The sequence below is a fragment of the Rana temporaria genome, chromosome 4 (assembly GCF_905171775.1).
Source record: "Rana temporaria chromosome 4, aRanTem1.1, whole genome shotgun sequence".
Lineage (NCBI taxonomy): Eukaryota > Metazoa > Chordata > Amphibia > Anura > Ranidae > Rana > Rana temporaria.
In genome coordinates, this window is record NC_053492.1 from 194,441,503 (window position 1) to 194,454,208 (window position 12,706).

Consider the following 12,706-nt stretch of genomic DNA (forward strand, 5'->3'; position numbering starts at 1 on the left):
TGCTATAATGCTGACCCAGTATCCATGGGAGCTATGATGATGTCATGACAAATATTGTTATCGGTACAACTGCATCTACTACTCTGTCTGATTATACTTATATCTGAAAAAACAATAAAGGCAGGAGGAGGAAAAATGATCGTATTATAATCCACAATAAACCTAGCTCAAATATTTATTGGCTGTATACTTATATTGTTCAGACAAGATGTGAAAAAAAGTATTTAATGTAGTTGGGCTTCACAGCCAAGACTGCTAGACACATGACTACATATTTATTGGAGGGGGGGGGGGGGGGGGGTCCTGAGAGAATACACTAAATTCCCATCATTCTCTACTCTACAGCTGATCAGTCATTTTCAGCACCGACTACTGAAATGAGAGAAGGGGGCAAAGCAAAGATAATCAACACAAGTTCAAATCTGCATTATTTCTATTACTATTACTAATTACTATTAGGACCTGAAACTATGTCATATGAAAGGCAATGAAAGTCAGTAGCATTTAGGTAGCCGTTGTATTGAAAGGGAAGTCAGCATATTTCAGGGGCAGTGCTGAAACCTAAAGAGAACAAACTGCAGACATATAAAAGCGAGTCTACAATATAACTACAATATACAGTGGGAAAAATAGTTATTTAATCCCCTGCAGATTTTGTAAGTTTGTCCACTTACAAAGAAATGAAGGGTCTTTTATTTTTTTATCATAGGTGTATTTTAAAAGATGGAGAAAGAAAATGAACCAAAAATCCATAAAAAACACACAATACAAATGTTATAAATTGAGTTACAGTTCAGTAAGTAAAAGAAGTATTTGATCCCCTACCAACAATAATTCTGGCTCCCACAGACCGGTTACAGTATGTGCTCATGTGGTACACAGATTAGGCCTGTCAATTTAAGAAGGTGCACCTAATGACAACATGTTAGGTGTATAAAAGACACCTGTCCACAGAATCTTTCTTCCATTCAAGCCTCACCATTATGGGCAAGACCAAAGAGCTGTCAAAGGATATCAGAGACAAGATTGTAGACCTGCACAAGACAGTTTGGTGAGAAGGGGACAACTGTTGGTGCGATTATTCTCAAACAGAAGAAATATAAGATAAGCATCAATCGCCTACGGGCTGGAGCTCCATGCAAGATTTTGCCTCATGGGGTAAGGATGATCATGAGAAAAGTGAAGGATCAACCCAGAACTACACAGGAGGAACTTGTGAATGATCTCAAGGCAGTTGGGACCACAGTCACCAAACAAACCATTGGTAACACAAAATACCGCCATGGATTGAAATCCTGAAGTGCCCGCAAGGTCCCCCTCCTCAAGAAGGCATATGTACAGGCCTGTCTTTTTTTTTTTTTTTATAAATAATTTTTTTTACAATATTTTTCCACATTCTTATGCCATCTTATTTTACCAATCTAAGTATTATCATCTTATATTCTCTAATCGGTTCATTAGTTCAATGTAAATTATCATTGTCTTTTGTCAGGCCTGTCTGAAGGTTGCCAACAAACATATAAATGATTCAGAGAAGGATTGGGAGAAAGTTCTCTGGTCAGATGATACCAAAATTTAGCGCTTTGGCATTAACTGGACTCACCGTGGTTGGAGGAGGAAACATACTGACTATGAACCCAAGAACACCATCCATACAGTCAAGCACAAAGGTGGAAACATTATGTTTTGGGGCAGTTTCTCTGCTAAAAAGGTACAGATCAACTTTGCCGCATTGATTGGCCATTAGACGGCGTCATGTATTGTAAAACTCTAGATGGAAACTTTCTTCCCTTAGCCAGAACACTGAAAATGGGTCATGGATGGATCTACCAGCATGACAATGACCCAAAAGATACCTTTAAGGCAACAAAGGAGTGGCTCAAGAAGCACATTAAGGTCATTTGCCTAGCTAGTCTCCAGACCTTAATTCTATAGTAAATGTATGGCGGGAGCTGAAACTTCGGATTGCCAAGCAACAGCCAAGAAACCTTAAGGATTTAAAGATCTGTAAAGATGAGTGGACCAAAATCCCTCCTGAGATGTGTGCAAATCTGGTAACCAACTACAAGAAACATCTTACCACTGTGCTTGCCAACAAGGGTTTCTCCAACAAGTACAAAGTCATGTTTTGTTTGGGAATCAAATACTTATTTTACTCACTGAACTGCAACTCAATTTATAATAGTTGCATCATGCGTTTATGTTTTTTTTGGTTGATATTCGGTCTCTCTTAAAATACGTCTATGATAAAAATTATAGACCTTTCATTTCTTTGTAAGTTGGCAAACTTACAAAATATGCCTGGGATCAAATATTTTCCCCACTGTATATTGTATTACCCTGCACTGCAAAAGCCTGCCTCCACAGAGAAATGGCATCAGACATGCAGACAGCAGTCATTACAAATGATTAGTTACTCTTTAAATCATGTAAATGCAAGAGCTTCACAGTGGGGTTCATTTATTAACAAAAACATGGAGATGATGCTTTTATTTAGGCTACTTTCACACTGGGGTGGTACCATCTTTCGCGGTAAAGCACTGCTTGTTTTAAGCGTCACTTTACCGCTGTAATAGCGGCGCTTTGTCGGCACTTTCCGGGTGGTAGAGGGCACTTTTAACCACGAAGAAGGGGTTAAAAGCATCCGTGACGTGGCGCTTCGGAAGCAGTGCCCATTCATTCCAATTCCATACACCGCCCCAAAGATGCTGCTTGCAGGGTCTTTTTTTCCCTTCCTGCAAGCGCACCGCCCCAGTGTAAAAGCACTCGAGCTTTCACACTGTGGTGGCTTGAGAGGCAGTTTTCAGGCACTTTACAGGCGCTATTTTTAGCGCTAAAATGCCTGAAAAGTAGCTCAGTGTAAAAGGGGTCTAACACAGAACTTCTTATATTTCACGCCGGCCGAAAGAGTCAACTGGCAACAACCTGGACACCGCCGCCCATTCTGGGCCAAAGCATCACCCCTAGCTCCAAAGTCAAAAGTCTAGGAGTCATTTTTGACACCTTCATGACAATGGACGCACAAATAGGGTCAGTAGTCAGCGGATCGCACCATTTGTTGCGCCTACTACGCAGACTTATTCCATGTATCCCCAAAGAAGATGTAGCAGTCGTGGTGGGAACAATCGTGAATTCCAGACTGGACTATGCAAATGCCCTTTACCTCGGGCTCCCAAAGTACCAAATCGCTCGTCTGCAAGTCGTACAGAATACGGCCGCCAGACTGGTGACTGGGAAAAAAACATGGGAATCAATCTCACCTTCGCTGAGAACCCTTCACTGGTTGCCAGTAAAAGACAGAATTGTATTTAAAGCACTCTGCCTGACACATAAGTGCATCCATGGGAAGGCGCCGCAATATCTTTGCGACAAGATAGAACCTCACAATTCTAATCGCGTTCTGCGATCCACTGACCAAAATCTGGTCAAGGTGCCAAAAACCAAATACAAGTCCAAAGGAGAAAGAAGGTTTGCTTTTCAAGGTCCGAGACTATGGAACGCTTTACCAACCAGCGTTCGGTTGGAGGAAAACCACCTGACCTTCAGAAGACAGATCAAAACTCTGCTCTTTTGAGGTCATGAGACACGAAACATCAAGCGCCCAGAGGCGATTCAGTTCGCATGTGCCGCGCTATATAAGTTTTTCATTCATTCATTCACAGTGGGGTACTGTCCACAACACATTTTTTATATGAACAGTTACATTTTTAAAAGCAGCTTTAGGGGTTTACGCCCTTATTCTAAGATCCAAGCAGTACTATAAGAGTGAGAAGTGGTTAGGCCACAAAAACTTGAAATTTTATTTTATGTGTTGGTGTAAATAAAAAGTATAACAGACAATATTGCCTGTATAAAGAAAATCAATGATTCATTTGTTTACAATGTTCAAAATGTATTCCCAGTACAAAGATAATCAATATTAGGTGTTTAAACTACTACAATATAATGAATGGACTAAAGTACCTGGGAAACACAGCGGTGGCGACCGGTGGGGAGAGCCGCCAGTTGACATGGACAAGGAGAGAAGGAGGATGGATGGGAGCACTCTAGTGCTTTAGCACCCCCACCTCTGTGGTGCTCGGGTGAACTGCACCCACCTAGGATCAGCCCTGACGACACCCCCATAATGGGCGGCACCATGGGCAGGGCCCCTGCCCTGCCCCTTTTTCAGTGCCATTATCGGCATGATTTCTCTTTCTGCAAATTTCCAAAAAGGCAATTTTCGGCCTATATGTTTCGGCTTCCGAAATTTCGGTGCATCCCTAATACATAACTATTTATATAGCAATATGTGATGAAACCAATTATTATATTATCATATAGTGATTATAAAAAAAAAAAAAAAAGAATGTGACAGTTCTACCAATAAGGAAATCATAGTCCCCAAAAGTCCAAACAAAGTGATTCAATAAAAGTACCTTTTAGAAGGAGCTGTCCAGCGGCACGATCTGTCACTGCCGATGACTGATCAATGTACCAGCTCGCTGCCAGTACCATGTGACCAATCACAGCAGATCACGTGACAGTCAGTATCCCTGATCATCACCATACCAGATATAGGACGACACTGTACTGCACTAGTGACAGTATGTAAACAAATTGTGAAATTTTTTATTACATAATTTCCCCAAAAATTTGGGGAAAAAATTACATCTTCAAAAAACCTGCCATGCCTCTTACTATATACCTTGGGCTGTCTACTTTCCAAAAATGGATCTTTTGGGGGATTTTTGTACTGCTCTGACATTTTGGGCCCCAAGAAATGAGATTGGCTGTAAGTGCATCAGGATTAATACATTTTCAGATATATACCATAGTTTGTGGATTCTTCAATTCTCCTAAAGACTAAATAATATACACCGATTGGGGTTATTTTCACGATTCGCCAAAGAAATGTAGCAGAATACAGTTTGGCCTAAAGCTATTTTGAACAATTATTTATCTGCAAAATGTTATAACAGAAACCAAGAAAAATGTGTTTTTTCCCCCCAAATGACACCAAAAGAAAGCTCTAGTTGTATGAACAAAATGATAAAAATGTTGTTTGGGTACAGTGTTGCATGACCGTGCAATTATCATCCAAAGTGGAACATTGAAAGCTGAAAATTGGCCTGGGCAGGAAGGGGGTAAAAGTGAACGGTATTAAAGTGGTTAAATAAGGGCAAAAAAATTATCAAAGGGGTTGTAAAGACAAAAATATTTTCCTCTTAAATTAAAGTCCGACAGTAGCTGATAAAGTAAAAATAAATGTTTTGCATTATAACTAGTTTGATACCTGTTGAAATCGAGCTGTTTTATTCACCTCTGTCACTCCTGAATCATTATTATCACTGACTTCCTGGTTTGCGGTATGCATTCATTCTTGCTACATCACGGCCTAATGGGAAATACAGTTCCCATTAGGCTTAGCCTCCATGCCTGTGAGGGATAAGAGAGCATCTTCACACAGGGCTCTAGTCATAGGGAGGGGGTCGAGCACATTCTGCTTTCCACCATGCAAAACGGCTCAGATGCTGGTGGAAAGCAAGAAGAGGAGTGACAGGAAATGGCATTTTCAAACCTGGATTACTGTATTTTGGAGGTCAAAAGGAAAAACGAGGTAAGTGATATTTAAATGCTCTAGCTTACAGCAATCAATTGATCTAATAAAAAAATTAACCTTTAGTGTTCCTTTAAGGCCCCTTTCACACAGGGCAGCGGAGGTGCGGTGGCGGTATAGCGCTGCGATTTTTAGCGGCGCTATACCGTCGTATTTACCGTAATATTCGGCCACTAGTGGTGCACTTTTAACCCCCGCTAGCGGGCGGAAAAGGGTTAATACAGCCGGCAGAGGCGGATTGCCGTCGGTATTACTGCGGTTTCCCATTGATTTCAATGGGAAGGAGCGGTAAACACCCCGCTCTTATACCGCTCCAAAGATGCGGCTAGCAGAACTTTTGGAGCGGTCTTGCTAGCGCACCGCTTCGATGGGAAAGCCTTCTGGCTTTCACATTAAAGACTGCAGGGCACGATTTTTTCAGGCGGTATAGCAACACTATGTTTAGCGCTAAACCGTCTGAAAAACGTGTCAGTGTGAAAGGGGCCTAATTGAAGATTGCCCCACGGGTAAAAGGACTAAACATATTTTGTTTTTGGATTTGTTATTTATTTCCTGCTGCAATAAAACTGAGCCTTGAAATGTGGCTGTGTGAATTGAATACCACTTATATGTAGCTCATTGTGCAATTTGAACTTAATGTGAATAATCAACTCTGATAAGGCTATTCAGTTACATTTTTTTTGTAAAAATCTGTACTTATTTATGCTTGAGAACTAGGTCAACATAAATGTAAATCTCACATATTTTAACCTTCCCCTTATTTATTTTTTAATAAGATTATATTTGTATGTCAAAAATAACTATTGTTTGTATTGTTATAACAATGCTGATGTAACTGCTGGTAACAGAAAGATCTCTCTGTTATCACAAGGAATTACAGTGGAGAATGCCACTTGTAATGGTAGTAGTATTATTTTATTTTATTCAGTTATTTTCAAAAATATTATCAATAATTAAAAAAAGCACTCTGTAGTTAAATGTTTCAAAGTAAAGGAACTACAGATCGCATGTACTACTAAGCATGCATTGTGGACAATTTTGTTCAAATATTCATGACTTTTTTTTAAGTTGCCATTTAAACAGAACATACTCAGAAACCATACATAATGGTCTTAATGATACCATTGAGCAGTTTAAATTGAAATTACAGAGTGCTTGAAATAACCCACCGACAGCACTTCCCATAAATTACTCTCCAAGTATCACATATAAAGGGAAACATTTTTATGATTTTGCCACCAAAATCTGTAAATTACAGTTTCCTTTATTGTGGTCAAAAACTGTTATTAAGCAAATTTTAAACTAATTGACTGACCTTGTTTTTTTTAACAATTTACATTTTATGCATATTATTGGGTCTGTTTTTACTGCTAAGAGTTGTATTTGTTGAAATCTTTCATTTGGAGAAGATTCTTTGTACATGCAGATTAGAAAAAAATAATTTTCAATAATATGCTTAACAAGTCAAACTACGTCACTATGCCAAAATGCCGTGACAAAAGTAATCATTATTATTGGCTACCGAGCTTTAGTCATCGAAAATTCACCAGAAAGCACAATTGTGTTGCTTGATGACTAATCATGATAAAACCAAACTGCTTCTGGAACAACTAAAGCCTTGTTCATGCAAGATCTGCAGAAGAAAGGAAAATCAGGAGTGAAGCATTTTCCTGACAAGGCAAGAATGTTATGGCTTTATGTAGGCCTATCAAGAGAGTGTATATGCACATGTAATCTATACAGAACCATGGTGCTAATGGTCTAGGTTATTGATGTTTTATCTATTAAAACAGCATGGACCAATTACAACCAGCCACCTTTACTGGCGTTGGTCTTCAAACACACATGGAATAAACCTATTGCATCTACACAACAGATAACAATCTATTGTTAAAAAAAAAAAAATCATACATCAGTAAACCCATCTTTAGTCTTTCAGTAAAAAAAAAAAAAAATCATATTACTCCAATGGAAAACAACTTTTTTTGACATTTGAATGGTATTGAAGAACTGATTGCTAATTATTGAGGCAAGGTAGTGCAATCAGAGAAACATATCTAGGCAGGTCTGATGTAGTTTAGCACCATATAAAGACACCTACCATGAATATACCCAAGTAGCTTTTGATACAAATATGCCATGAAATTAAAGAGCATTGTAAAAATATGCTGTTTTTTAAAGGGGTTGTAAAGGTACAATTTCTTTTTCCTAAATAGCTTCCTTTACCTTAGTGCAGTCCTCCTTCACTTACCTCATCCTTTCTCCCTAGTGTGGAGTGTCATGCTCGCCCCCCCCCCCCTTGGACTACAGGAGAGTCAGGATGCTCTCTACGTTGCAGATAAAGGAGCTGTGTGTTAGTGGGCGTCCTGACTCTCCTGTAGTCCAAGGCAGGGGGCGAGCACAACACTCAACACCAGGGAGAAAGCCTTGCATTACTGTGTGGAGTTACAGACAGAAGAACAGGAGGTGAGGATTTCTCAGAAGAAATAAAAACATTTAAAAGCAAAATCGAAGGATGAGGTAAGAGAAGGAGGACTGCACTAGGGTAAAGGAAGCTATTTAGGAAAATGTTTTTTTTACCTTTACAACACTTTTAATAGTTGCTCAGTGGCTTGTTTTTACAGGCTGCATAGACACATTAGTTCTATGGGATACAGACTACATGGACTGAGCTAGAGAACAGTTTAAAAAAAATATATATATTGCCGCCAAACAGAGCATCATTTTAACCTTGCACTCATCTTTTCATAATGCTGTCTTTGGAAACTCGACAACTGGCTTCAGTCTGCACTTTTATCAGGAGTGGACTGTACTTGTATAATTCCGATTTTTATGTGCCAGGAACTTGGAATCCTAAATGTGCTAAAAGTAATTAAAAAGGACACTAAATAAGTTAAAATGAATGTCATTTGATTCCAAAGATTGAGTAAGTTGAACAACCTGCATCTTTTCCTAGGGAATGAAGACAAAGAATGGCAATGTTTTGGTCATTGGCATTTTTAAAATATACATATGTTAAAATTATGTGAATATGTTAAAAATCTATAAAAAAAAAAAAAAAAAGAAAGTCTCAGACATAGTAAGACCATCCCCTTAGTTTCTCCTGCATGTGCCAAGCCCTGAAATCTCTTCAGTCATTGCTGTCACTTGTACAAGAGAGAACAAGTGAGCAGCTTCCTGCTGCTTTGCTAAGAAAACCTCTGACACGGCCTGAAATGTCAAAGGTGATAAAAATTGCAATGCCCATTACAGAGAAAAGACAAATAATAGGTATGTTAAAGGCAGCAATATTAGGTGCTAGTTTAGTCATTTTTCTATTAAATAAGTGGCCTGCAAAGTGTTAAATAGTAGCAATTACATTTTGTATGATGGGGTGCAGCATGAAACTGAAGAATGAGCCCAAATAGCAATATACACAACAGTAAAAAATGCATACATTAAAGGCCATGTTACACTTGCTTCAAAACAAGGCTTCGGACAGGCTTTGTTAAAGCTCTCTGAACGCTAGTCAAAGCTCCTGTCACTAAATAAAATGGTTAGCTTACAGTCATGTCTACACCTCCCTTTTGCTTTACTTCGGCTTTGCTTTAAAAATAATACTCCTTGTCATTTTAGTGGGGCTTCAAATCCTCCATAGAGGTCTATGGCAAAGCTCACTTAAAGCCCCGCCGAAGCACCAAGTAAAAGCAAGGTGTAAACAGGACTGTAAGCTAACCATTTTAATTATTTACAGAAGTTTTGACTGGCGTTCAGAGAGCTTTAACAAAACGTGCCCAAAGCCATGTTTTTTAAGCAAGTGAAAACTAGCCCTTAGGATTAGTTGGAGTAACGCTATTGTGACTTAACCATAGCCAGCCTCTTAACTGAAATAATAGTAATTAAATATCCAATTATTAACATTTATGTTTTCTAAAGTCTCCATCTTTATTTAACATTAAAGCGTTAACTCATATATATATTTATATATATATATTATATATATATATATATATATATATATATATATAAAAACATGGATGCAGATCCGGTCAAAGCACGTTATACAGCACAGTGCTTGGAACCTTGAGTTTCATTTTGACTAAATTAGGTCTCTTGTATCCAGGTTTTTGAGCCCTTCCTCCCTTCGCCCTTCCCCCCTCTCCCTTCCCCTTTTCATCTCTCTTTCTTTTTTCACTTCCTGTTCTTCTTTCCTTGCTCTACCGCTGCTTTGACGTATGTTTCTCCACTCACGCTCCTCACATTCACTTCTCTTCTCCACTTACCTTGTTAATTGGATGCAACCTGCCTCGATGGGCAGGGTCCGAAGACTTCACACATTTATATGACATCGGCGGACCCAGCACTGCAGCGTCCCCCATTGTTTGGTTACCGCCGGCGCATTGCGCATTCGACGATCGCTGTTGTAATCCAAGCCGACCTGCAAACATTGATCACCACGCTGGTGCCGATATGAGTCTAGATCGTGCGAGATTATATATATATATATATATATATATATATATATATATATATATATATAGATGACCAACAATTCCATGACATCGGCGGCCCCAGCACTGCAGCGTTCCCCATTGCTCTGTTACCGCCGGCTCATCGTGAATGCGCGGCCAGCGATCACTGTTGTGATCCGAGCTACAGCTATTGATCTCTGCACTGGCACGGATCTATATCCAGACCGTGTGCTGTATACAGATGCTCTCTAGCATTAGGTCTGTTCTCACAGTCACTAAGGATCCACATTATCAAGTCCATCTTGACAATACACAGGTAGTGATAGTATGTTATCTGGCAACCCCCTCTCTTTTCATACATTTTCTTAATTTCTAAAACTCTTTTCACCGTTACCCCATGTTTATCACATGCCGGATGAAGGGGTATTGCGTGACTCCGAAACTTTGCACTCTCCTTGTGTTGTGATCATGCAATAAACAATCCGTTTGGACACTACTTTGTGTTGATCCATGGTGTGCTGGCAAAGATCAACTTTTTTATTTGGCCCCTTCTATCACCTGAAAAACCAGGCTGATCCTGCCTGGCTATGCCCTCACCTCTGTAAACTGACCAAGGTGTATCAGGGCTGCTAAGCCCTGACACCATGGTCAGTTTACGTGATTCCATCATCCGCAGTCCTGCCATCTGTCTCCTCCCCTCTCCCTGCTTGTCTGCTCATGCCAGTGCCCCCCTCCTGTTGCTCACAAAACTGCAAAAAGATATTATGGTACAGAGGGGATAAGACTAACAAGTGTCCCTGTGTTATGTAAAAAAATCTTCCAATCTGTACTTGTATAAGCTCCACTCATGGCATTCTGCTGTCGGCTCTCTCTTCCCCTTCTCCTCAGCTGAGGTCAGTGGAAGGGCTTGGCCCCACCCACTGGAGCTGTGAGCCCGAGAGTTGAGAACAGAGGAAGCAGCTGAGCGCCGAGAGCAGAGCTTGTGTAGGTACAGATCGGAAGATTTTTTACATAACACAGGCACACTTGTTATTATGGTACCGAGGGGATAAGACGATTTAGTTACAGTGGATTAACAACCACTTTAACAAAGATTTCCAAGGACAGATCGCCAACTCAGGGGGATGCTAGCTGAGACCAAAAACAAAAAGTCATTGCATGGTTAGAATTATATTGGGAAGCATATACAGTATTTACAATCATTTATAGATGCATTTCCTAACCAGTGTAAACATAATCAAGTTTACTTTTAAATGCTGACTTAACATGGACACTAATCATGACGTGATTAAAAAAGGAATTTAATCTTATATTGTTTTTCTACAGCACAACAAGCCTGCCATTTGCAGTTGCCAATAACTTACTTGGTCTAATGAAATGGCTATGCAAGAACCCTAAAATAATGTAGAGCCGTCACGGTGGAGGGGCACTGAAGGTCAACCAACCTATTTGTTCCTTAAACAGCAACACAACTCTAAGCTCTCCTGTGAAGATATGTTAAACATTCTTCTGAACACAACAGAACACAATTTACAGAAATTTTGATTTGTAGATGATTTCTGTTGAAAAATATGTAGAGATCAGCAGCTAGAGAATGAAGCAGGCAAGAGATACCTAGAGAGGTACTTACAATGTAGCAAGGCTCACAAAATGCCTTCTTGTCCACAGCATAAAAGGGGTGCCCACGTAGTTTGCTGTTGCAGGTCATGCAGGTAAAACAATCCACATGGAACACTTGGTCCATGGCAGTACATCCAGTACCCTCGCCTACGACATTCTCTCCACACCGAGCACAACGACCTGAAACCAACAAAAATTATACCATTGCTGAAAACACATTTGCATTAATGTTTTATATTTGTTAATATTCTACATATAAAATAATAAAAAAAAAGAAAAGAAAAATGTATTAAGACAATACTGTCATTTAAATAAGTACCTAAGTGTACCACAACAGAGTGGATAATAGCACCGACACCCTTAGTCCAGTGCACACTTTAAAGGCTTGTACGTACATGCATATGGTGAACAAGAAAGTAATTAATTATACCTACAAAGTTGGGTTTCACACCACATTTCCTTTTTATAATCAATTCGATAATATTTAAATGTAACATTAATCTTTATTACAAGCAGAGTCAGGAAATATTTCAATAATAAAAAAAAGATAAGTGCAGGCTTTAAAAAAAAAAAGCGCACATTCATACTCACCGAGGTGTATCTGTTCGTGCCTCCCAGATCGGGAACTGAGTGATCAAAGACCGCTGATCACTTGGTATTTAGTGAGCAAAGAGCTAGTCTCTGCCAGTTACCAACTCTCTGCTCTGCACCTCCAGCGTTCACTGGAGCGCTGGGCTGTGGAGGATGCAGGAGCAGTTGGCTCAGACTCTCAATGGCATGCTGAGAGGCTGAGCAAGCTGCCAGTCAGGAATCTGGGCTGATCCCGCCTGTACCTGTGCCAACAGCAGACTTTAGCCCGCTTTCTGCTAAATTTGGGTCAGTCACAGAAGTGCAGAAATAAGTGCACCCTTATAATCCACAGGAGAAGTATGACCAAAAGAGCTTTGGCCATGCTGCTAACTTGGCATAAAGATCAAAAGATGCATGAAATTAAATATCTGGCATAAAGATTAGATTCTTCTTAAACCCTTGGCAT

General features: G+C 39.7%; 1 protein-coding gene across 3 annotated transcripts in view; it reads right to left on the reverse strand.

The window, feature by feature from the left end:
- The window catches only part of LOC120936862 (LIM domain containing preferred translocation partner in lipoma), a 428,104-nt gene that overhangs the window by 65,320 nt on the left and 350,078 nt on the right, over window positions 1–12,706 (reverse strand). For all 3 annotated transcript variants that reach the window (XM_040349587.1, XM_040349584.1, XM_040349586.1), the window contains one exon: window positions 11,681–11,850. In XM_040349587.1, coding sequence (XP_040205521.1) covers window positions 11,681–11,850 — 170 coding nt within the window. The remainder of the gene's footprint in view (window positions 1–11,680; window positions 11,851–12,706) is intronic.